This window comes from Yarrowia lipolytica, chromosome 1E, assembly GCF_001761485.1.
Source record: "Yarrowia lipolytica chromosome 1E, complete sequence".
NCBI classification, from domain to species: Eukaryota; Fungi; Ascomycota; class Dipodascomycetes; order Dipodascales; genus Yarrowia; species Yarrowia lipolytica.
In genome coordinates, this window is record NC_090774.1 from 834,967 (window position 1) to 858,688 (window position 23,722).

Consider the following 23,722-nt stretch of genomic DNA (forward strand, 5'->3'; position numbering starts at 1 on the left):
ATAAGAAGGCTTGGACTCGTCGATACGTCACATTTGGAGAGCTACAAAAGGCCATTGACATCTCAATTGACCGTTCACACCAACAAAACACACCCAAACACACTTGACACCATGGCTGAATTCGAAGAAGACGTTGTACTTGAAAAGTACTGGCCCGAGGAGGCTGCCCACGAAGGAAAGTCCGCGGGCTCAACGGTTCCCCTGTCGCACCACTTTGAGGGCCCCAAGCACAACTTCCCCGGACTTGAGATGAAGATGGGAGCCACCGGTGTCATCTGGACAACCGACCGAGCTGCTGAGAAGGGCTTCTCCCATGAGAACCCCGAATGGGCCAACCTCGGTCAGGGAGCTCCCGAAGTCGGACCTATCCCCGGATGTTTCAAGCGACCTGATGTTATCGACGCTTCTGAGGAGTCTCGAGAGTACGCTTCCACCGCTGGTGTTAAGGAGCTGCGAGAAGCTGTTGCAAACCTGTACAACCATGACTACCGAGAGGGCAAGGAGTCAAAGTACACCTATGAGAACGTGTGTATTGTTCCTGGAGGACGAGCTGGCCTGATCCGAATTGCCGCTATTCTTTCGGATGTTTACCTCTCCTTCTTTTTCCCCGACTACACTGCCTACGCCGAGATGCTGGCTCTGTTCAAGAACTTCTCTCCTATCCCCGTGCCTCTCAGAGCCGACGATGACTACCAGGTGCATCTGGACATCATTCGAGCTGAGCTTGACCGAGGTGTGTCTGCTCTGCTGACCTCCAACCCCCGAAACCCCACCGGTCAGGCTATGCGAGACCAGGACCTCAAAGATCTACAGGATATGTGCCGAAAGCGATGTCTGCTCATCATGGACGAGTTCTACACTCGATACAACTATGAGGACGGCTGCAACGGCTCTTCCGTCTCTTCTGCTGCCAACATCATTAATGTCAACGAGGATCCTGTTCTTATTGTCGACGGTCTCACGAAGTCCTTCCGACTGCCCGGATGGCGAATCTGCTGGATTGTCGGACCCAAGTCATACATTAAGGCCCTGGCTTCTGCTGGTTCTTTCTTGGATGGTGGATCCAATGCTCCCTTCCAGAAGGCTGCCGTTCCCTTCCTGGAACCCTCTCTTGTCAAGAAGGAGATGACCGCTCTGCAGGTCCATTTCAAGGCCAAGCGAGACTACTGTATCGACCGACTGGAGAAGATGGGCTTCAAGTTCCACCAAGTCCCCACCACTACCTTCTACATCTGGCTTGACCTGAGTCCTCTGCCCAAGGAGATCAACTCTTCTTTGCACTTTTTCGAGGCTTGTCTTGAGGAGAAGGTCATCATGGTGCCTGGAATCTTCTTCGACCTTAACCCTCTGGCCCGACGAGAGATCCACCACTCCCCTTACTACCACTTCATGCGACTGTCCTACGGTCCTCCCATGGAGAACCTGGTAAAGGGTATGGATGCCATTGAGCGAGTCATCAATAAGTACAAGAAATAGTCATCTTGTGCACATACAGGTATTTAATCTTATAGAGAACCAGAAAGAACTGGAGTGAGAGTAGACATTACTCATAATGAGCTAAGGCGAGATCGCTGTTATGTGACGTACTTGTACGGGGACTGTACATACTGTACTTGTAAGGTGCGAAGGAACACGACGCTCAACTGTTTGCAGGCTGAACTCCTGACGAGACACATCTTGCTCACAGTCAGATTAGCAGCCGTAAGAAGCTTGAGTTGATGTGTCCTGAACCTAACAAAACCACGGAGTCGTTTGGTGTCACGCACAAGACATTATCCGTGCAATACAGTGCTGAAGAACCTAACTATCGCTACATACTTCTTTTTCATTCACATCTTCATTCTTTATTTAGTGCTCAAAGTATTCCGGTACTGGATATACGCGGGGACTGATGTTAGTCAATGTTTTGGATACCAAAAATCAGTGGTGTAAGAAGTTCAGGAAAGCAGTTCGTTACATTAAGATTCAAAGGTAAGCGTTGGAAATTGCATAAAATGTTTCATCATCCAAGAAGCTGTCGTGTTGTGTTACTCACCATTTGGTTGTGCGCGTGAGATGTGAAAAAACAAATCGCGAGTATTTTATAGACGCTTCGAGGGTTAGGGGACTCTACTAAACGCAGGAGGGTAATTTGGAATATAGGGCATGGAATATAAAGGTGTTGAAAACAGGTTAAGGATCGGGGAAATGGCGCAAAGTGTTCAAGACAGATATAACTCCGTTGTGTGAAATTATCCCGCCATTTGGGGTACTTTGGAAAAGTCCAAGTCGAATCTTGTTGACTCTTCGACAAGCTCTAAATGTAGTTGGCGTTTTTGTTGAAATAAGACGTGTTGAGGAAATAGGCAGACATAAAGGGCTGTTTGGGAGCTGGAGAATAGAAAGTGTCTAAAACGATATCCCCCAATAGATATATCAAGTTATTGTGGTTACATAACCCGTAACTGCTTCCATGAGCCCACAAAGTGAGACTCGGGAAGGAACGACTTTCGGAACAGAACTTCTACAAGTAGTTGGATTAGGTTCAATCTACAGTAACCTTGGGGCATCTTGGAGAGGAAGAAAATATCCATGTTAGTGTACAGCTCGGAGTTCGCAGGAGGGGGTTGAGATCTTGTCAGGCTCATATAAGAAAGACGCGCAAACTTCAGTACTGTACTGTACAGTAGTATCAAAATGTGCAAGTCAACTGCTCATTGTGTCACGGATTATGGACAATAGATGATAGCTGTCTCAGCCCAACAAGCAAACAGGCTCCACTTTCAGCCGCACGAAGTAGAGAGAGGAACGAGTGTAAGCGTACGTACAAGTAAAAAGTAACATGACGACTTTGTTTATGGATAATTGAAAAGTTTCAATTCGGGTTCTTTTTTCGTAATATCTTCATCTCTTCTGATCTCTTCTGATCTCTTCTGGAGTGTGCGTACTTGAGTTGACTGGTTCAGGTTGTGTTCTTAGAGGGGTGTTTTCGGAAGCGGTAAGAAGTATCCAATTTGACCTAAAGGAGAAAGATGTATTAAAACCAGATTTTCTGATGTAAAGAACTCCTCAAATTTTCTGACAAATTACTACAGCTCAAGTTATATACACGCCCCACTCGAGGCTACTCGGAACTTTAAACCCCACATGACTCCACCTTCGGGTGCAAGCACACGAATATGATGCAGTGACTTAACTGCAACTTGTTGAGACACAGCACACTATAACACAATGTCTTTTGCACACCTACTCCCCATTGACGGCGACTGGAAGACCGACGTGACCCGATGGATGTCTGAGGACGTGCCCTCGTTCGACGTCGGTGGATATGTTGTTGGAGACGACATTCACCATGCCACTCTCTACTGCAAGTCTCCCGGAGTGGTTGCAGGTGTTCCCTTTGCCCAGGAGGTGTTCGACCGAAACCAGCTCAAGGTGAAGTGGAGCGTGCGTGAGGGTGACTACGTGGATCCCAAGGGTGGCAAGGTTGCTGTTGCCAAGGTGTCTGGTCCCGTTCGACAGGTGCTTCTGGCCGAGCGAACTGCTCTCAACCTCCTTGCTCGAGCCTCCGGAGTCGCCACAAAGTCCCGACACATTGTCGAGCTGGCCAAGAAGGCTGGCTACACTGGAATTATTGCCGGCACTCGAAAGACCACCCCCGGCCTGCGACGGCTGGAGAAGTACGCCATGATTGTCGGAGGAGCTGACCCCCACAGATACGACCTATCGTCAATGGTTATGCTCAAGGACAACCACGTGTGGGCCACTGGATCAATCACTGATTCCGTGAAGAAGGCTCGGTCTGTGTGCGGATTTGCCATGAAGATCGAGGTCGAGTGCCAGAGCGAGGAGGAGGCCAATGAAGCCATTGCCGCCGGTGCAGACATCATCATGCTGGATAACTTTGACGGCAAGGGTCTGCAGGTGGCTGCTCAGAGCATCAAGGACAAGTGGAACGGTACCAAGCACTTCATGCTCGAGTGCAGTGGAGGTCTGACCGAGGAGAACATCGGCTCTTACCTGACCAACCAGATTGACATCTACTCCACTTCTAGTATCCACCAAGGAACTGGCATTGTTGATTTCTCCCTGAAGATTGATCATAACTAAGTGAGTTGCAACATGATTGCGTAACACAAGTTTGGTGATCATGCAAGGAGGTGTCGATGCCTGATTCTACAACTGCCACTTATGAGTATTAGACCACTACAGCACTGATCGGTGCATCTGTAATTAGCAATATATCTGATTTATACGTGCAAAGCTTGTTACATGGTTACGCCATGTCTGGGTATATATTGTTCTTCCCCTTGATAATCTTTTCAAGTCTTCTATGATGATACTCCTACAGGATTGCAGTGATGTTTTTCGATGGTGAAGGATGTCCAAAAATCCCTGTGGGGGCAATACACAGCTTGCACACTGGACGAATTGTAACACAGGTCTCCAATATAGCATAATTAACATAATCATTTCATAAATATATCTCACCCCTCCTCTTAGTTCAAGAACGAAGTGAAGTCCAGGCTCTTCAACAAGGGCAAGTCATTACCGGTATCTTCATCTTCAGTAAAAACAGGTCCAGACGGATTATCGTCGTCATCGTCATCATTGTCGTCAGGTGCACCTCCTCCTTGCAGCTGTTCGAGGAACGAGGCCGCCATATCCTTGCTGTCAGTAGCAGCATTCTTCTTCTCAGCTGCTGCTGCCTCAACCTGGGCCACTGTCTTCTCCTTTAGCTGCTGAATCTGCTGCAGTCGGTACCTCCAATTCGACACATACTGACCGTCGGAGTACCAGATAGTTGCAAACTTGGAGGCGATCAAAACGAGGTTTCGAATGAAATCAGGCAGAGAGCCTTCGGAGATGATCTTCAAGTGACAGGCAGCAAAAATAGCAGGCACTCCTGCCTTTCGGTAAGCTCGGACCTTGTAGTAGCGAGTGGGCTGGTCTGCTGGGGTCTTGGGCTCGTCCTTGGTATCTGCAAAAATGTGAGACTTATCGAAGTTAGCCGAGTGAGGCGTGATGACAATGTTGATGAAGTTAAACTGAGACTTGATGGTATTGAAATCAAAAGTGAGTCCAGACTCGTCAAAGAACACGTTAACATAGTCGTTGCCAATGTGCCGCTTTTTAGAAGCATAGGCGGTATCTTGGGGATTCAGAGGGGGAGGCATGAGTGTAGTGGCATGGAAAACAAGCTGTGAAATTTTGTCTCTCCAGCAGTATGCAAATTCACCATCCACATTCTGCTCGGTGTCGAGTCCACCAGTGTAGATGGACTTGTTATCCTTGAGACGGGTCAGAGTACCGAGAGAAGACATGAACTGCCGGTAATGAAGAGATCCAGTTTGGTTAGCCAAAATTTCCGTCTCTTCCTTCTGATTGGGGCCCATGTACATGACACCGACCTTGTGAAAATCAACCACAGGGATACGGTCAATAGCAGACACCGCTCGAGTAGTAGCAGGATCTGTACCAAGAGCAATGGGCTTGGGGATATCGGCTGTGACATCAGTAGGGAGGGTCTGCAAAAGGAAGTAGTTGGGGGAAAATAGCTCTTCGGAAGACTGCTCAGTCTGAGTCTGTCGAGGGACCATCTTGTCGGAGGGGTTCACATTGATGATAGCAGTGCCGGTGGGTCTTCTGACAATATACTGAGTTTCTCCAGTGGTCAGAACAGTCTGGATGGAGATGACTGAAGTTCCATACAGCCACTGCTTTGTGGAAGTCTTCTTGTCCTTGAGGTGGGCATTGATACCCATCATGGAAGGCATCTGAAGATCGAAGTCAGTGAAAGCAAATCGCTGAATCAGATCAAGCAGTGCAAGAGACTGGGGATCGATGTCGGCAGGGTTTCCGTCTGCCAAAATGAGGTTTCGCACAATGAACTTAGCCAGAAAGTGACGTTTGGAAATATCGAGTTTAAGGAACCAAGCGATAATCACGTTGTAGGCCAGAGCAAGCAAATACTGGCTCATGACGGTGCCATTGAACTGAGTCGCATCAGTGGACGACTTTGTATCCGGACCAGTGGGGTCATAGTTGACCTGATGTTTCGATCCATCGCTCATTTTGGCCAAATCGTTGGCGTGCTGAATGTACTTGAAGGCCATGCCGAAGATTCGCTTGTACTCATCCTGAGTGAATGATCGGGTAAGAGAGGGCATTCGAGATAGGGCGAGGAGAAACTCGAGAATGTGGGGAGAAGAAGAGAGAGTAGTGATCTTCGTCTGGAACTTTGTAAAGATTTGGGGCAGGAATCGTCGAATAGATACGGGGAACTCGTAACAACATAGAACCAGGGCATGGATACAGGGAATAGCAGTCTTTTCCCATGACGACAAGCCAGCCACCAATGCTTGAAGAATATACTCCTCGTCTGTTCTCGACAGAAGATCTCCATAGCCAATAAAGGATGAAATGTTTCGAATAATGGCCACTCCGATATCAGGCTTGGAAATGTCCTTGGGGATCTTCAACGCAGCAGGGAGCCGGTCGGAAATACCCTCAGAGAGTGCCACTCTAAGAGCCTTAATGTCCTGATGCGACCACTTGAACAATGCCAAATTGGAAAGCTGAGGTCCCAAATGAGCCAAGACAAAAGAGTAAATCTCCCAGTCACACTGAGCCTTGCTGATGACCTGTAGAATCTCTGAGAACCAAAGCGATGTGTCGATACTGTAGACCCCGTTCCGGGGCTCCTGGCCAGGAGGACCCACCATCAGTTTTCGGCACGGCTTGTTCCGCTCAACACCGTCCAGAAACTTGACATCTTCGGGGAAATGCCACGGTTTGTCACACTCCTCTTCTCGACCGGTGTAGTTTCGGCCAAACGAAGCAGACAGTCCATCCATGTCCACGGGGTTTGTGATGTACACGTATTCGTCGTCGGTGGATCGCAGTCGCACAAACAAACGACATGCTTCAAGGTAGGCGTCCACAGAGTTCTGTTGTCGCAAAGTGGGTAGCATTTTCACTAGAGTGGTGTAAACCAGCTGGGCTTTTTGAGGCTGGATCAACATAAATTGGCCGAACATTCGTCCCAGAGAGTACACCAGCTCAACAGCGGGGGCCTCTCCAGTAGCTGTAATGTCTCGTAGCATGGTGTTGAACACGTCGAAGGACGCACTTTTGCTCATATCAGTAAGCAGAGTCAGCAAACGCGATCGAACCTTGGTAGTCAGATGTGATGATCTGTAGGTATTTGAGAGCATGGAAATCAGCTTGTTCAGCATATCTCGATCATTGACTTCAGAAGAGACAGTGTAGAGTCTATCCATAAAGTCCAGAACCAGCATCCGTACGCCATCGGGCCAGTAGGGCTCCAAAAAGTCGAGAACAAGCTCAGTATTGGCTTCCCAGTTGGAAGAAAATGGCGAACAGAGGTACGAGTCTTCGAAGTGACGCACAATTCGAGCAGCAGAAGATTCGTTTAAGAAAGGAGCCATTTCCAAATAGAATTGGATGGTCTGTTCCTTAGGTGCAGTAAAGTCAGCCTTACGTTCCAAAGAAGAAACAAGCTCCACAAAATCCCTGATGCACAACATCAACTTGGATGGTTCCGGGGCAGGAGCAGCACTATCCTCCTTGTTCTCCTTGCCATCCTTGGTGGAGTCAGCAGAAAAGATACTGCCTGCTCGCTTACTAAGCCGTGATCGGGTTTCGAAATGTGCGCTCTTCTTGTCAAAGAGCGAAGTTGAGCCCTGACCTGTACCCGCGGTCTTAGTAATCGAACCTGTTCGATGCATACTTGATTGGTTGCCTGTTGCTGAATCATCCATTTCCTGCTCAGCACACCTGGCAATGATCACGTAAGGTGAGTGGTCCGAGTCCCAGTCTTCGTAGGTGATTTTTCGGCACGTTTCCTGGTTTCGAACGAGTTCCGTCACGTTCTGACACACCTCCAAATCGTGGTTGGCGCTTCCTAGACGCAAAGAGTCCTCGTAAGCTCCTAGAACTGCCCCCATTGTGATATCCAACTTCAATTCAGGAGGGGTATTCTCAGCCAGCACACGCAGAAATCGAACAGTGCCTCTCAAAGTGTTTCCATTGGGTGCGTTTTGTCCAGATGTGTTCTTGCCAGCATCCTGGAGGTATCTGAACATGATTTCAACTGTTGCATGGCCCACATGGGAACTGCACAGCATAGTCAAAGACTGTCCAACGGCCTCTTCCAAGTCGGGAATGGTGACATATGTGGAGCACAGAATGTCGAGGACCACGGGAATGCTCTTGATGGGCACGTAGCCGCTCTGAATGACCGTATTGAACATTTCAAGGGCCGCTTCAATGTCTGATTTGGAAGACGTTCGACGACACATGGTCACCACTTCACCTAAAATTGCTCCAACCTCGTCGTCGTTGAACATTTGAAAGTTGTGTTGAAGCATGCTGGTCAGCAGTTTCATAAGGGTCTGCAGGTTGTCGTTCATGGTCACTTTTCCTCCTGTAGAGGCAGCGGTAACGTCGTCGATTCGGCCTATACGCACGTCCTGCGCCTCGGCAGCCAGACGTTTGAGCCACGAGCTGAGAATGTGTGTGAAGGGGTATCCGGACTGGTACAGGTCGAAGACGTTTTTGCCATTGTCGGTAAGGACTCGCAGCACCTCCAGCTGCAGGTCAAAGTCCTGGAGGTTGGAGTTCTCGATGAGGCTTTGAAAGTACGCCAGTCGCGATCCCGTAGCGCTCTCATCCTGCTTGATGCATGCAATCATAAGCTTGAGGCCGCTTCGTCGGCACTCCGTGGGTTGGTCCGTCTTGGTGAGATCTCTGGCGGCATACCAGATTTCGGGAATCGATGACACCGAGTATGTTTGGACTGCATGCTCCAGTGCCATGGCCGCCTCGACCTTTTTGTCGGGCGTTCCTGTCGCAAGCACGCGCATCAGCTCCTCCTGGTCTGCTGCTCCTCCTACCACTGTCGGCCGAGTCTGGGGAGCTCCGCTGGAGGACGACTTGAAGCCCTTGGTCAGCGACTTGAACACCGAGCCAAGTCCGCTTTTCTGGGTCACTGGGTTAGAAGGTGTGATTGGAAGCGAGTGTCTTCGGTCCATGTTTGTAATAGAATGGTACTGTACCAACTGTTGCTATTGTAGATATCGCACTATGGCAGGCACTAGCGGACTAGCACGGAAATATGCATAGATCACGTGACGGTGGGTAATAGAGGGCGGTCCTTGATTCGCCATGCCGCCTGTCATACTCACTTGTATCTGCGTTGCTGATGTGGTACAGTAATGTGCTGTTGGTTTGATTAGGACACTCCTCTCAGTCTGTCGATATACCAAACACCCAGCCGTCAGATATGCACGGCAGTGGAAAAAATAAGGTTGGTGGGGGAGACGAGGCGGTTGATGGCGTGGATTATGGACATTGCTTTAAGAGAGGTTTGGGGGGGTTGAAATAGTGAGTTACCGTAGGAAAGTTGATCGAAGACATGGGCTTGGATTTTTGACGCTATCGCAATTATTTGGCGTTTTAGACGGTATTTGGGCTCATGTGAGGACATGACGAGGTAATTTCAAGTACGATATTTATGCACTCTAAACTACTTTTGTAAGTAGCTAGTAGTTGAAGCTATTACTTGAACTCAACTTGGGAGGCGAGAACATCGACAGGAGATACTTGATGAGTACTGTACATAGCAATGGTTTAACTGATGTCATAATAACTTCACAACAAACTGTCCTTCTTGTAATTTCCCTAAAGCCATGATATTATGATACCATACATTTGACATGGACATCGACTACAATACATATGGTACAGTACATACAGTACCGTACTTGTAGCTACCGTATTGTACATATTGTACTTCCAGGAACTTTGCATCGAACATGAGATCAGTTTGCACAGCTCTTAACCTGTACCCTTGTCATGTGTTTTAAGAACATCATAGGAACAAACGAGAGCTGTCTACCGACACCCAACACGTCTGTTATAATCACTTATGCTCCGCGATCCATTCTCCAAGTGATTCCAGCACACTGACACTCAATCATACTAATACTGTACGAGGGAGTGTAACTCAGACACGGTTCTAGTTGCTTGTACTGGAGCGGTTTGGGCAGTTTTCATCTGTATGTTGGAGGGATTAGATCGGTTAGATATTGGGAGAGCGCATTGATTGCAACTCCCTTATTTGTCATTTCAATTATGTGACAAAACTAATCAAAACTGGCTCTGTTGGTTTGATATCCACAACCCCGTTATCACAACTTTAATCAAACGCAAAACACGCTTCTACACACTCACATGTCTGAAAAGCCGACTTTCACGGAGGGACTCGAAGAGGTGGAGGAGCTGGGGCTCACAGATCTCGGCTCGCTCGCACACTGGTCTGTGTCGTCCCACAAGACTGGGTGTGGCGTGGAAGCGCTTCGATCGGACGACCACCAACTGTTCTGGCAGAGTGACGGCCCCCAACCCCACCACTTGGATATCCACTTCTCGAAGCGGGTCTCGATCGAACGGGTCTCAATCTACACTGATTACGAGCTCGACGAGTCGTACACTCCTTCCAAGATCAAAATTCTTGCAGGATCAGGGTACCATGATTTGCTGGAAGTGACAGAGGTGGATCTGGACGAACCCCAAGGATGGACGCATCTGGTGCTGGATGGACTGAGAGAAGATGGCGTGCTGAAAACATACCTGTTGCGATTGCTGATTCCAGCTAACCACCAACATGGAAAAGATACACACTTGAGAGCTGTCAAGGTATATGGACCCAGGAAACATATGGTGATGGACGACAGTATTTTTACTTTCACCACACCACAGATGTTCAGCGAACAGGTTATTCGATAAAGGATAGTGACGGAACCGGAACCAGTCTTGGTGACATAGTCAGGATCACGGAACATGACAGTCGTCCCGCTCGTCATGGCGGATAAGCGTCAAAGCCTTGTTGTTTGTGCTATTACGCATCAACAGAACCACCTCTGTCATCTCGTGTGGGGTACATTCATCGATACCATCGGCACCAGATCAGATGCAATTCTGTACATCGCTCTGTGTGCTTCACCATCTATCTTGGCCAGGCTAGTGGCGGATGTCACTCCTGCTGTAAGATTGTGTCATTCTGCGATATCTGTTATGCTATCACGTCAACACAGTGTTACCATACAGCAATGGAAACAAGGGTGAACGTACTGATACCCTGAACAGTCGTTAGGACTCACCAACCACAACACACTTTAACCGCAGCCTGCTGATGTATGATCTTCTGAGTACCAGCAGATCCGCCATCCTTGTCAACTCCTTGTAAATAGCTAATTTATCCTCAGCATACGAAGAGCTCCAGAAAATAGTACTCTCTGAGAGGTGTTTCTTTCCGACCCTATCATTACGAGATGACTGCTTATACCACCAGTATATCCTCCACCGTTGCCATGACAACGGGCGAAGAAGTCTTGTGCATTCGAAGTCGAGAATGTACTGGTACCGCCGTAGATACTCATGTTGCTGAGCTACAGAACGAGAAATTGTACGAGGATGTCACTTATATCGAAGTTTCATGACGTTTTACGGCGGCCAGTCGAATCTTCTGTCGTCGTCAGCTACAATTGTAGTGGCTGCTGTAGTAGTTAATGGAATTGCCAGATGCAATCTTGAACAATCTGTTGCATTGAAATATATATCGATCTACAAGAAGGAACGACTTGAAGTGGCGTGCAAAGTGGACAGTACTTATCCTCTCAACTTGAGGTCATACAAGCTGTCGATTCCTGTTCTCACAGTCCTACATCGATGTAGGCTACTTGTAGGTGATATAAAATAAATTAATGAATAATGTGATTATAAAAACAAAAAAATGGTTACATTTTAGAACTTGATGAAAAAGAGGATCAACCGGAGCTAGTGAAACGCCCCCTCGTCATATAATCTGCCACAAATACTCCTTACCCATGATACATACAAAAACATTCTCTCCTCTTTTCCGCCATGTTCGATCCCATTTAGATCTCAACTGATCAAGACTGAACTGTATAATTACTGTACTACAGTACTTGTAGTAGCGAGAGACTGTTGACCCAAAAGCCAATGTTATTTGAGTCCATGAAGCAGCCGTACCTGTTACAATAGTAGACGAATTCGATTCAGCTTACAACCCAGGACCATCTCCCATAGTAAACTACCGCCCATCAGCCATTATTATATTCTACACACACACACACATAACCCTAACCACAATCCACAAATCGACACAAGTAAACAAACTCTACCTTCGTGCATGCATATAAGTCCTACCACACCTTTTTATGAACACCGCCAAGTGTGTTTTTTTGCGTCTACCATCACCACACCACACAACCACACCCATGACTGAATTCGAAACGGTCGTCGCGCTGCTCAAGCAGTCGCAGCTGCCTCAATCTGCCCGATCAGCCGAGCAGCAGCTCAAGGAGCTGGAGGATCAGGCGGACTTTCCCATTGTCATGTTGCATGTCGTGGCTGCCCAGAATCTGGAGGAATCAACTCGTCTGGCCGCTGCGCTCTTCTTCAAAAACTTTCTCAAGCGAAAGTGGGTCAATTCTGACGGCCAGCATCTTCTGCAGCCTTCCACGGTCAAAACTGTCAAGGATGAGGTGGTTGGTCTGATGATCTCGCTTCCCGAGCGTCTCCAGATCCAGCTGGGAGAGTCTGTCTCCATCATTGCCGACTCAGACTTCCCCCACAATTGGGAGGACCTGGTGACATCACTGGTGGCCCGATTGAGCCCCACAGACATGGTCACCAACAACGGCATTCTGACAGTGGCCCACTCCATCTTCAAGAAGTGGCGACCACTCTTCTCGTCGGACGACCTGAACCGTGAGATTCTGCTGGTGCTCAACCAGTTCACAGAGCCCTACAAGCAACTGTGCGAAGAGGTGGATCGCCAGATCGAGGCTAACAGCAACAACAAAGCCCAGCTCGACATCCTTTTCCGAGTCCAGTTCAACATCTTCAAGATCTTCTTTGATCTCAACTGCCAGGACATTCCCGCCTTCTTTGAAGACAATCTCGACTACTTTATGAACCTGCTCAAAAAGTACCTGTGCTACACAAATCCTCTGCTGGAGGACCCCGATGAGGACGACGAAGCTGGCATTCTCGAAAAGGTCAAAGCCTCCATTTGCGACGCCATCCAGCTCTACTCGCTGCGATACGAGGAGTTCTTCGGCACCTACCTTAATGGCTTTGTGGAAACCGTGTGGAACCTGCTGACCAACACCTCCACACAGCCCAAGTACGACATTCTCGTTTCGCGAGCACTCACCTTCCTGACTTCCGTCGCCAAGGTGCCCCGACACACAAACATGTTCTCCTCCCCCGAGGTGCTGAAGCAGCTCATTGAGAAGATTGTGGTGCCCAACATGAGTCTGCGAGAGTCCGACGAGGAGTTGTTTGAGGATGATCCTCTGGAGTACATTCGACGAGACCTTGAGGGATCCGACTCCGATACTCGGCGACGAGCAGCCACCGATTTCCTGCGAGAGCTCAACGATAAGGCGGAGTCTTCTGTCACAAAGGTTGCTCTGGAGTATGTGGAGCAGTTCCTCAACCTGTACAAGCAAGACCCTGCCTCTAACTGGAAGGCCAAGGATACTGCCATTCATCTATATTCGAGTATCGCGGCAAAGGGTGCTGTCACCTCTTCTGGTGTGACTTCCATCAACCTCACTGTCGACATTCTGTCCTTCTTCTCCGAGAACATTGCGCCTGATCTCATGAACGACTCCGCAAATCCCATTCTCAAGGTCGATGCCATCAAGTACATCTACACCTTCCGAAACCAGCTGTCTCGAGACCACCTGATCCAAGTGTTCCCTGTGCTGATGAATCATCTGCTGTCAACCAATTATGTGGTTTGCACCTACTCTGCTGTTACTGTGGAACGACTGCTTGCTAAGAACGTGTTTGACAAGACTGAGGTTGCCGAGATTGCCCAGCAGCTGCTCCCTAAACTGTTTGAGCTCATTGCCGCAGGAGGTACCCCCGAAAAGATCTCTGAGAACGAGTATCTCATGAAGTGCATCATGCGAATCCTGCTTGTAGCTGGATCCGACGTGGCTACCGGCGATGCAGGCAAGCAACTGCTCCAGCAGCTCATTGGCATTCTGCAGGAGATTTGTAAGAACCCCTCCAACCCCCGATTCAACCATTACACCTTTGAGTCCATTGGAGTGCTTCTTAAGTACACCGTTCCCGTAGTTGGCTTTGCAGCTGTCCAGGATATCGTTTCTCCCACCTTCCTGACCATTCTGGAGCAGGACATCGCCGAGTTCTCGCCCTACGTGTTCCAGCTGCTAGCGCTGATTCTGGAACTGTCTCCTTCCATCGACTCTCTGCCCCCTGCCTTCCAACAATTGGCTCGAACTTTGGTTGTGGCTCAGCTGTGGGAGTCTCGAGGAAACGTTCCTGCTCTGGCGCGTCTCCTGAAGGCAATCATCTCCAAGAACGGCTCTATTTATGAGGAAAACTTGCTTGCTCTGTTGGGTGTTTTCCAGAAACTCATCTCGTCACGGGTCAACGACGAGTTTGGCTTCGACCTTCTCCAAGCCATCATGCTGCACATTTCCCCCCAGGTTTTGCAACCCCATCTTAAGGATATTGCTGTCATTCTGCTGATGCGACTGCAGGGTTCTCGAACCGAAAAATTTGTGAACCGGTTCGCCTACTTTGTGGTCTTCCTTGCTGCCACTGCTCCCACTCCCTCTTTCCCTATCACCTTTATTGATCAGGCTGAGAAGGGCGTGTTTGGCACAATCTGGGGCCAATTTTTGGTCAACGCTGTTCCTAACGTTCAGGGTCCTCTTCAGCGAAAGACCGCCGCCATCGGTTGCACCAAGCTGCTGACTGGCACACCTGAGTTCCTCGGAGGCGAATACTCGTCTCTGTGGCCCACCACTCTGGAGAAGCTGGTGCAGCTGCTCAACTCTGAGATCTCCAAGAGCACCGAGGAGGTTTCTCCGGAGGTTGATCTGGACTCGCTGTCATTCGGCTCTTCTTTCAACAAGCTGTCTACATGCACCCCCAAGCCTACTGATCCTCTGCCTGATATTCGGGATGCCAAGCAGTTCTTCGTTCAGCAGTTGCAGGCCGCCAACAACCAGACTAACGGCCAGGTGAACCAGCTGATTGGAAACAGCAGTGAGGCTGTTAAGACTGCTCTGCGAGACTTTGGATATGCTTAACCAGACCGTCTACTTACTCGTTGTCATATAGTAATCATGTCACTATAGAGACATGTATAATAAATACCCCTCTTGGCTATCAACCAAGACTTTCGTTATGTGATGAATACTTCGGTATCGGAACTAGTTCACAGTTAGTAGAAGCATGTGTCGCCTTAAAGACCGTCTCTTATCCTCCGGTCGATCTCGAACAGCACTGCTATAAGATTCTGAGTCACTTGATCCACTGACACACTGGAAGAGCTGCTTAGTTAAATCAAGTGGTGGAAACCTAGGTCTTTGAGCTTTGGGCGTTCTTGTCATCATAGGCTGTCCACTCGAACGAGGAACATTTCTCTTAGTACAACTGCATTGTACTGGAAAAATCCACACGGTTAGGCCGTGGTTCATGGTATATGAAACCTGTAAAGCCGTCCAAAGAGTGGTATTCATCTGATTCTGAATTGTTGTTGGCTTGATATCTAGGTGTCCGGTCAAATTTGACTTCCAACACTTCATGACATCCAGTTCATCTTCTTCAGGTCCCCACTGTCAATATTTCCTACAGTAATGAAGAAATGGCTTCCTGTGATTGGTCCTGTGTCATAATATAAGGAGTAGGCAGAGGCTTAGATGTGAGTTTCTCCTTCAGTAGTCTTCTTTCAATAGGAAGCAGAGTCGAAATGATGAAAACACCTGGGATCTTGGCACGTTTGCCGTTGTCTTTTTGTTCTCTTGAGTGTATCTGACTAGCATTGAATGTAGGAGGTGTCTTCATGTCGGAGCTGTTGTTTCAGTCTGTCTGACACCCTCAAGAGACCAATCTCGTACAGTATGTACATACTGTAGTATACAAATCTGTCATAGGCCTCCTTGAGACTCATCTCAGCACTGACAGCAAGTGGGGCAGGAGTTTTCGCCATAGGAACTGCTCTAGGATCATCCTTCCAGTAGTCAATCAGACTAACGACGTATTTGTGGTAATCACTTCTTCGGCTTTTCTTCAATTGCCCCCAGGTTTTGTCTGGGGCAATGCTTGCCGAAGACCTGTTTGGGAATTGTAGAACATGACGCCCGACTTCGCTCGGTTGAAGTAGAGCATTTAGTTCCCTTTATTGCATCCCTTCATCTTTTTGAACCCCCTCAAGACCACCACATTGCCAACTTTGAGAAGTGGATTCGGAGGCCATTGGTCCGAGAAGTGGACGACGACCACGGCTTCCATACCTGACAGTTGACGAGACCCAAAGTCGGTCAAGGTGAAGAGCATACCATCACCGACGACAAATATACGCGCAATAATGAGGTCTGTGAAGGATGTTCCCACACTAGGGAAACATCTTCACCGGAGTCCAATCTGGAGGTGACATGGTGATAAGAACGAGTAGCTTGGAACGCGTCTAGAAGCGTTCCGATGAGGATGATTACTGATAAACACGTGGGGAGGTACCGTGATATTTGGGGCCGAGAATAGAAACCAAAATCCTTCAATGAAACCCGAATACTCGATAACTCAGAGTGCAATCAATGGCGACTGTCGCGTGGTTGAGAGTGAAGTGCATGGGAGCTGTGGGCTCTATGCAGTAAGAATTTCCACATCCAGGTTCGATAAGGAGGCGTGAGAAAGGAATATATTTGGGTGTTTTGTGACAGGAGACGATGGTTAAAGAAGTGAGACTATAGTTCGCAACCATATAAATCGATGGTGACGATTTGATGTCTACCAATCTGCGTTTGATTCGGCGTTATGTCATCTCGAATTTACTCGACCTTAGTTGAGTTGACGAAGTATTGTTAGCAGTTATTGTTAAGACTTCACGCGATTCACAACACGACATTCTGTTGTGGACAGCAACGTCTTAATATACAGCAGTGTATGAAAAACTCTCCTATTACAACATACAGTACATACTATGCCTCTTTCTACGAATCTCAATGCTTCCGTTGCTCGCTCTATGAGCAGTACTGTACTCAATATGTTAATCTATCTGGTTGTGACGCCATTACATCACTGTGTTCGTTTGCTCGTCTATTGAACGAGCTGTGCGTTTTGTGAGCCCATATTTCTAATTTCTTAGGAGGCAATTCGTGCCGGGCTTCTCGTACCATCCGCCTTCAATCAGGTCAGTCTCTAGAGAGGCCCAGTAGTCTCGCTTCTCAGAAACAGACTTGAGATCAGCATCGACAATCTTTCCATTAACAGAGTCGCCCTGAACGTGCACAAATAGTGACACGTCTCGCATGGTCATAGCTGTGACAAACTGAGGAGGCACCTGGACGTAATTTGCGTAACCCAGAATACCCAACTCGTCTCCATGCTGCATGTGTCTGATCTCGGCGAACAGCTCTGAATTCGAGAAGAACTTGGCAAGAGGCTCGAACTGCTTTTGTGTGCCGGGGAACACGTCCTCTAGAGCTTGCAGCGATGTCTGTTCGTCTTCGTTGAAAAGCTTGAGAGGGCAGATTCGAGGCTTCTCTCGCTTGAGCTGTAACGCGCAGGTTCGGCAGTTGATGCTGTCCTTGGGTGCTGTTGGGCTCTGAAGCAGCCACTTGGGCTTCAATTCGACCGTATATGACTCCCAGTTGTCGCTGTAGTTGATTTTGACTGCGTGGGACTTGAGCACGTTGGTTTCATTTGGTTTAGGCCCCAGGTTCTCCATGAGCAGACCCAGGGGCTCTCCGAGATCGAGATTCTCGGCCTCGGGAAGCGACTCGAGGAACCCCAGAGGCAGATTCACAACTGTATAGTGAAACAGAAAGGGGCCAATGGCCGGTCGGATTGTTCCAGTTAGATACTCGTCCACCTCGGCTGTGGAAGGGGCGTTTCGGTTTCGTCGCAGTCGCAGAAGCAGATCGGTCTCATCGCTCTTGTAAACCACGTTGGCGTTACCTGCCGTTAACAGGGTCCATTTGTAGGGAGGCAGCGGTGTCGGTAGCGAAGACATGATGGTAGTTGAATCATGAGAGTGGATTTCCGAACGCTATAGAGTTGTATATGAGGGATCTGGTTAAGGTTGATAGAGAAGAGCCAGAAGTTTAACACGTGTTGGGGGAGAGAAGGGGTGACGAAAAAAGGGGTGGGGAAGGGAGGTTTTGGTGGCGTGAAAAATGGAATCAATATAAGTCGAGATTTGGAATTAAATTCATATTTTAGAATTGTTATACGAATCCCATAACCCCCCACTACCGTGACCCCTCTAGTACAGTATTATTCACAGTTGACGTGTACATGCACAAGTACAATCAAGTACTCCATGCATTGTCAAAACTATAAATAAATGTATAATGAAAAACATGTTCGAGTTTGAAAGCAGTCGGGTGCAACGATGACTAATTTGTGTTGTTTGGGGCAGTTCTAGTAGCAGAAGTGCCTGTAATCTGTTTCGCTTCACCCACAAGTATCTATGATTGCCCCCTTACTCTGTTTTTGGCCCCTATTTGCCACTCTTCAGACCTTTGACAAACTCACATGTACAATGATGTCAACCTAACGACGTCTGGGCTTTACATCTGATACATTTCATTTGAATAATGAGAGTTTTAAAAGTTTTAGACAATCAGTGAAAAAATAAACGAGTAAAACTTTCGGGAGAAACGCCTCTGGATGATTTTGGAACCCATCTGGCGAGCTTTTAACAGCGTGGAAATACGGTCGGATCGTCTCACGTGATACACGATAGAGATGCATGGAAGTGTCCGCGTACTACAGTTCAAGTTATGGCTATAGTGCAAGCTTAGGATGACAAGAACTCCAGAAATGGGCTGAACTCAATAGAAGCATAAAACCGTTTCGAGGACTGGCCTGCGTTTGATTGTATCAGAACAAGCCGCAGATTATTCCAGGGATGAGAAGAAGAGGTATCAGAAGAGCTACAAGACAAGGACAGCTCGAGTAGAATCAGGTGATCAGGGGCTTTCTGCTAGTACCCTAAATAATGTACTTCTTCTCATGAGGGGATGTTGGTAAGTAAATGATATTGCTTGAGGATAACTGATACCGAATGAGTACAGCAGTCTAGTAGTGAAGGAGTTATGGAACTCTTCTATATTTTTTACAATAGCTGTACACAAGTACTATTTACTTGTACTTGTAATTACAGTGATCTAGATCACAAAACGGCACCCTCCTTTAAATGTGATGTTTGCGGGAATTGAACCTAAGATGTTATAACATTCGGTTAAGTAATTAATTAACTTAAGGTCAACGAGTCATCGGCCATTACTTTAGGAATTATTTCCTCTCCAACACCATGATTTGATATCAGTCCGAAGTTTTGAAAAGATTTTATGGCATTACAACACCCTCTTTTATAATCCACATACTTTTTTTTACAATTACTAGTCATAATTGCCACAATAATCAGGCTCCTCTAATGGCCACCTATCTACTACTAAACCTTAATCCTTGCCAACCTTACCCACCAACATCACCATTGCCACCCACACTGCACAATCAATCACACGACATCACAATTGCGACAATGGAAATAGACAACGACGTGCCCACTATCCTGGCTACTCTCCGAATGGAGGCCGATCCCGAGCTGGCCGCAACTTTCTACTCGTTGGAAGATCTGTGGGAGCGAAAGCTGTGGCACCAGCTGACAGATGCGCTGGCCGAGCTGTACGCAGACCCCCGATCCAAGCCTCTGCGACTGCGAATCTTCACGCAATTCATCCAGGTTTTTGAGCGCAACTTGAACCAGCTGAAACTGGTCATTTTCGGAGTGCTGGCAGCTGCCCAGTGCAATAACGACGAGGAGACCTTGGGCTTCCTCACCAGCCTCGCAGATAAGGTCAGCCACAAGCCCGACACCCAGGATGCGTACGTGTACGCCCAGATTGAGATTGCACGAGTCAAGCTGCGTCTCAAGGACATGGATGGCGCTCGAGAGGTGCTCAACTCCGTCACCGGCACCATCGACTCTCTGAACTCTGTCGATCCCATCATTACCGCCGCCTACTACGGCGTCAACGCCGACTACTATCTTTCCAAGGGCGACTTCAACACCTACTACCGTAACGCTCTATTGTACCTGGCGTGCATCGATCTGTCTACTTTGTCGGTGGAGGCCGTCCAGAAGCGAGCCCATGAACTGTCTGTGGCAGCCCTGTTGGGAGAGAAGATTCACAACTTTGGAGAGCTGTTGCTGCATCCCGTACTGGACAGTCTGAAGAACACAGAGTACGCTTGGTTGCGAGACCTGCTGTTCGCACTGAACCAGGGCGACATCTCCGAGTTTGAGAAGCTCACATCGCAGCATGTTTCCAAGCTGCCTCCTCTCGAGGCCGCCATGCCTCTGCTGCGACAAAAGATCTGTCTGACAGCACTGACAGAGGCTGCCTTTAAGCGACCCACCAACGACCGAACTCTGACCTTTGCCGCAGTGGCAAAGGAGACTCAGCTGCCCGCAGACGAGATTGAGCATCTGGTCATGAAGGCGCTGTCGTTGGAGCTCATCAAGGGCCACATTGACCAGGTTGCTCAGACCATCACTATCACATGGCTGCAGCCCCGAGTGCTCAACAAGCAGCAGATTGCCGACATGAAGCAGAGACTCGACCAGTGGGACGCCAACGTCAAGCAGTTGGGTGGATGGATTCACGACCGAGGTGAGGGTGTTTGGCTGGAGGCTTAGGCACAGGTGACTTATAGCATGTATGAATAGATGTATGATCATGACACGTGTAATCAGCGGAGTATCTGCCTGGTGGGCTCTACTATCTCTAGCAGCTACAATGTAGTATCTCCTGCGTGTGGCGGTCACTCTATAATACCAATATAATGATTCGATCAATAATAAATATACATAAATAATCTACTCGACGGACTTGTCGCTCTGAGCGGGGTCCGTCTGGTTCATCTTTGTTAGCTGAGGAACTCCCTCAACCTCCATACCCTCGAGCTCCAAGTTGCTCTGAGGTCCTTCAAACCACTTGTGGGCCCATCCAAAGTAGTAGATGAGCGAGCCAGCCCACACGGCCACGTTAATGACACAGGTGTAGTTCATGTTGTCCTTGTTGGGGTTGGGTCCCTCCAGAGGGAACATCAGCAGACAGATGGCAAAACACAGGTAAAGCACAGCAAAAGTCGAAACACACTTGGAGATCACACGACCAAGGTAGAAGGGTCCAGGCACGAAGTTCTTGTAACCCCAGATGAGTCTGCAGGCGATAGGAGTCATCCATGCCAGGTCGTTAGAAGCAGCAGCCAGAGAGAAGAGGGCAGCAGCAGCGGCTGCGTCGATCATACAGAGACATCCAATGACCAGCCCGAGTGTGCAGTTGCCCCAGACGGCTCGCACGGGGATTGAGACCTTGTGGTTGACGACCTTGAAGAAGTTGGAGAAAGGAAGGGCTCCGTCTCGAGCAAAGGCCCACGACTGTCGCGAGGCTGCCACAACGATAGACAGCCCCATGGTCCACTGGAGCACGAAGATGATGACCATGAGAGCGAGGGTCCACTTCTTTCCGAGACAGTCGTAAATTAGCTGTGCCATCGGCTGCTGGAAGGGGGTAGAGAGGATTCGTTCAGTGTCGGGAGCCATCACGCAAGCCAGAACGATGTTGATGACGAATCCGAGAACCCAGCACATTCCAATCGAAGAGATGATACCGAAGGGCACGGCTTTGGTTGCGTTGGAGGCCTCCTCGGCCATGTGGACACACGAGTCGAACGAACCAATAGTCCAGATCGGGGCTAGCCAGCCCAGGAAGAAAGTCCATCCAGTAGGCCAGGTGGTGAGGTTTTCGAGCTTGCCGAAAATGTAGGCTCCGTCATGTAGGTTGTGTCGTGCACCAATAGGCAGAGCAATGATGGCAATGATAATGATGGCAATGTTAAGAACAATGCAGCCAGTCTGGAGTTTGGACATTCCATCAGACGCAAGAGACGCAACGATAGCGTGAGAAATGATGCAGGCAGCAAACACGCCGTAAACCGTGTACTTTGTTGCGACGTATTCTCCATCCGTAGCTACTCCTGCCACAGCTAGTACCAGCTGGGCGAATCCGTAGTCGATACTGACAATACCAGCTGTCAGACCGAGAGTGTTGGAGTAACCGACCAGAAAACACAAGGGACGCTTGAGCTTTGGGGTAGCAAAGTGGTAGGTCCACCAGTAGAGTCCTCCAGATGTGGGCAATGAGGAGCCAAGTTCGGCCATAGACAGCCCGACCATCATGATGCAAAAAGAAGCCACAAACCAGCCCCACACCATCCCTGCTGGTCCTGAGGGCATGGAATAGACCAGAGCCGAGGAAATGGAGGGAAACAAACCCATGATACTGAAAGCGATGCCAAAAACTTGGATCATAGAGTAGTTTCGTTTGAGCTCGGGCTTGTAACCCATCGTGGCCAGCACGTTGGCGTCTCCACTGGGAGGGTTTTGTCCATATCCTTCTTCGATTTTGTCGTCCATTAGAATGATGCTAGGAGTCTATGAGACCGGCGGACGCCCCAGGGCATATATAAACCGATCCGGGGGCGTTTCCAATTGCCCGGGACTGTTTAACTTCGGTCGATATCGGCTACTGGTCGGGTATGATAGCGTTTGTTCTTTGTATCTCCAGAACCTACACACCCTGGTTAGCAACTGTATGTGACCCGAGGGGAATGTGGGGTATGCGTGTGACGTGTTTCGTGAAGTACAATACCATTGTGATGATTTGTTGTTTCCTTGTTTGTATATGTGGTGGTAGGCCCTGTTAGTTATGTTGACAATATCGTCTTTTTCCCACTTGTCATAAAGTCGATCTATGGTGCATACTTTTTTTCATATCTTGTTTGCCAAGGCTTGGCGACTGACTTTCAGACTGTTATCATATCAGGCGAACTCAGACGCAGTAGACTTCGTGGGGTAATATGGAAACGGCATTTTTTGACGCCGGGCCCCTTGATAGAGTGCGCGTGAGCCAATAACGTGCCTTTGTTGCTGTGTCGAAGGCGTGATCCAAACACAATGCTAAGCATAGTTCAACTTTGATAAGCCCGGTGGTTTTTGCGAGGTGAGTTTGGGATTTGAGGTGGTCTAAGAACACCGATTTTTTTATTGTAGAGTATATAAATGTGACTGCTTCTATTGGACGTCACTTTATTACGTCTTTTACACCTTGCTATCTGCTTCAAATGACGTCTTCGTTGGCTGTTCGTATGCGACCAACTCGAGATGAGGTCAGGTGTGCTTACTCCCAGCCCTGCAAGCTTATTTCAGCTCTGATCGAGAGACACCAAGACACTGTCACTTGAAGGAAGAATTTGTCAGCAGTTGTGTGTATTCGTACCAGGGGCACATCAGTTACGAGTGTGCAAGAATGACGCTGTGAGAAGAAGAGTGTCTCAAGTGTGACGTGCAGGGCAAGATCTCACCATTACAAGTGCGTTCCTGAAACACCGATCCAAAAAAACTGAGATACAATGTTGTATCTATTCGCATACACTTTAAACGTCAGCGTCTTATCTACAGTATATGAACTCTCGCATAATAGACGTTAATGATCCAAATAAAACAAATGTCTATCATAGTTGAGGTCTGTGACCGGCCATCTAAGAACAGATGGAGGAATTAGCACGCATAAGG

General features: G+C 48.4%; 9 protein-coding genes across 9 annotated transcripts; 5 read left to right on the top strand and 4 right to left on the bottom strand.

Annotated features, from left to right (window-relative positions):
- Positions 1–111: 111 nt before the first annotated feature.
- Positions 112–1,476, top strand: YALI1_E08351g (uncharacterized protein; the record flags this gene model as incomplete). Its single annotated transcript, XM_503650.3, has 1 exon — positions 112–1,476. One exon carries the CDS (start codon positions 112–114, stop codon positions 1,474–1,476), a length of 1,365 nt encoding a protein of 454 aa, XP_503650.1.
- A 1,734-nt stretch (positions 1,477–3,210) lies between these two features.
- On the top strand, positions 3,211–4,089 carry YALI1_E08382g (uncharacterized protein; the record flags this gene model as incomplete). Its single annotated transcript, XM_503651.1, has 1 exon — positions 3,211–4,089. The coding sequence occupies one exon, from the start codon at positions 3,211–3,213 to the stop codon at positions 4,087–4,089; it is 879 nt and encodes a 292-aa protein (XP_503651.1).
- Positions 4,090–4,478: 389 nt separating this feature from the next.
- On the bottom strand, positions 4,479–9,035 carry YALI1_E08440g (uncharacterized protein; the record flags this gene model as incomplete). Its single annotated transcript, XM_503652.3, has 1 exon — positions 4,479–9,035. One exon carries the CDS (start codon positions 9,033–9,035, stop codon positions 4,479–4,481), a length of 4,557 nt encoding a protein of 1,518 aa, XP_503652.3.
- A 1,201-nt stretch (positions 9,036–10,236) lies between these two features.
- YALI1_E08452g (uncharacterized protein) lies at positions 10,237–10,791 on the top strand (the record flags this gene model as incomplete). Its single annotated transcript, XM_503653.2, has 1 exon — positions 10,237–10,791. The coding sequence occupies one exon, from the start codon at positions 10,237–10,239 to the stop codon at positions 10,789–10,791; it is 555 nt and encodes a 184-aa protein (XP_503653.1).
- A 1,454-nt stretch (positions 10,792–12,245) lies between these two features.
- Positions 12,246–15,164, top strand: YALI1_E08472g (uncharacterized protein; the record flags this gene model as incomplete). Its single annotated transcript, XM_503654.3, has 1 exon — positions 12,246–15,164. One exon carries the CDS (start codon positions 12,246–12,248, stop codon positions 15,162–15,164), a length of 2,919 nt encoding a protein of 972 aa, XP_503654.2.
- Positions 15,165–15,892: 728 nt separating this feature from the next.
- YALI1_E08512g (uncharacterized protein) lies at positions 15,893–16,413 on the bottom strand (the record flags this gene model as incomplete). Its single annotated transcript, XM_068282919.1, has 2 exons — positions 15,893–16,226; positions 16,283–16,413. The coding sequence occupies 2 exons, from the start codon at positions 16,411–16,413 to the stop codon at positions 15,893–15,895; spliced, it is 465 nt and encodes a 154-aa protein (XP_068139020.1).
- A 796-nt stretch (positions 16,414–17,209) lies between these two features.
- On the bottom strand, positions 17,210–18,088 carry YALI1_E08530g (uncharacterized protein; the record flags this gene model as incomplete). Its single annotated transcript, XM_503655.3, has 1 exon — positions 17,210–18,088. The coding sequence occupies one exon, from the start codon at positions 18,086–18,088 to the stop codon at positions 17,210–17,212; it is 879 nt and encodes a 292-aa protein (XP_503655.1).
- A 1,428-nt stretch (positions 18,089–19,516) lies between these two features.
- YALI1_E08545g (uncharacterized protein) lies at positions 19,517–20,782 on the top strand (the record flags this gene model as incomplete). Its single annotated transcript, XM_503656.3, has 1 exon — positions 19,517–20,782. One exon carries the CDS (start codon positions 19,517–19,519, stop codon positions 20,780–20,782), a length of 1,266 nt encoding a protein of 421 aa, XP_503656.2.
- A 180-nt stretch (positions 20,783–20,962) lies between these two features.
- On the bottom strand, positions 20,963–22,564 carry YALI1_E08575g (uncharacterized protein; the record flags this gene model as incomplete). Its single annotated transcript, XM_503657.1, has 1 exon — positions 20,963–22,564. The coding sequence occupies one exon, from the start codon at positions 22,562–22,564 to the stop codon at positions 20,963–20,965; it is 1,602 nt and encodes a 533-aa protein (XP_503657.1).
- Positions 22,565–23,722: the final 1,158 nt, after the last annotated feature.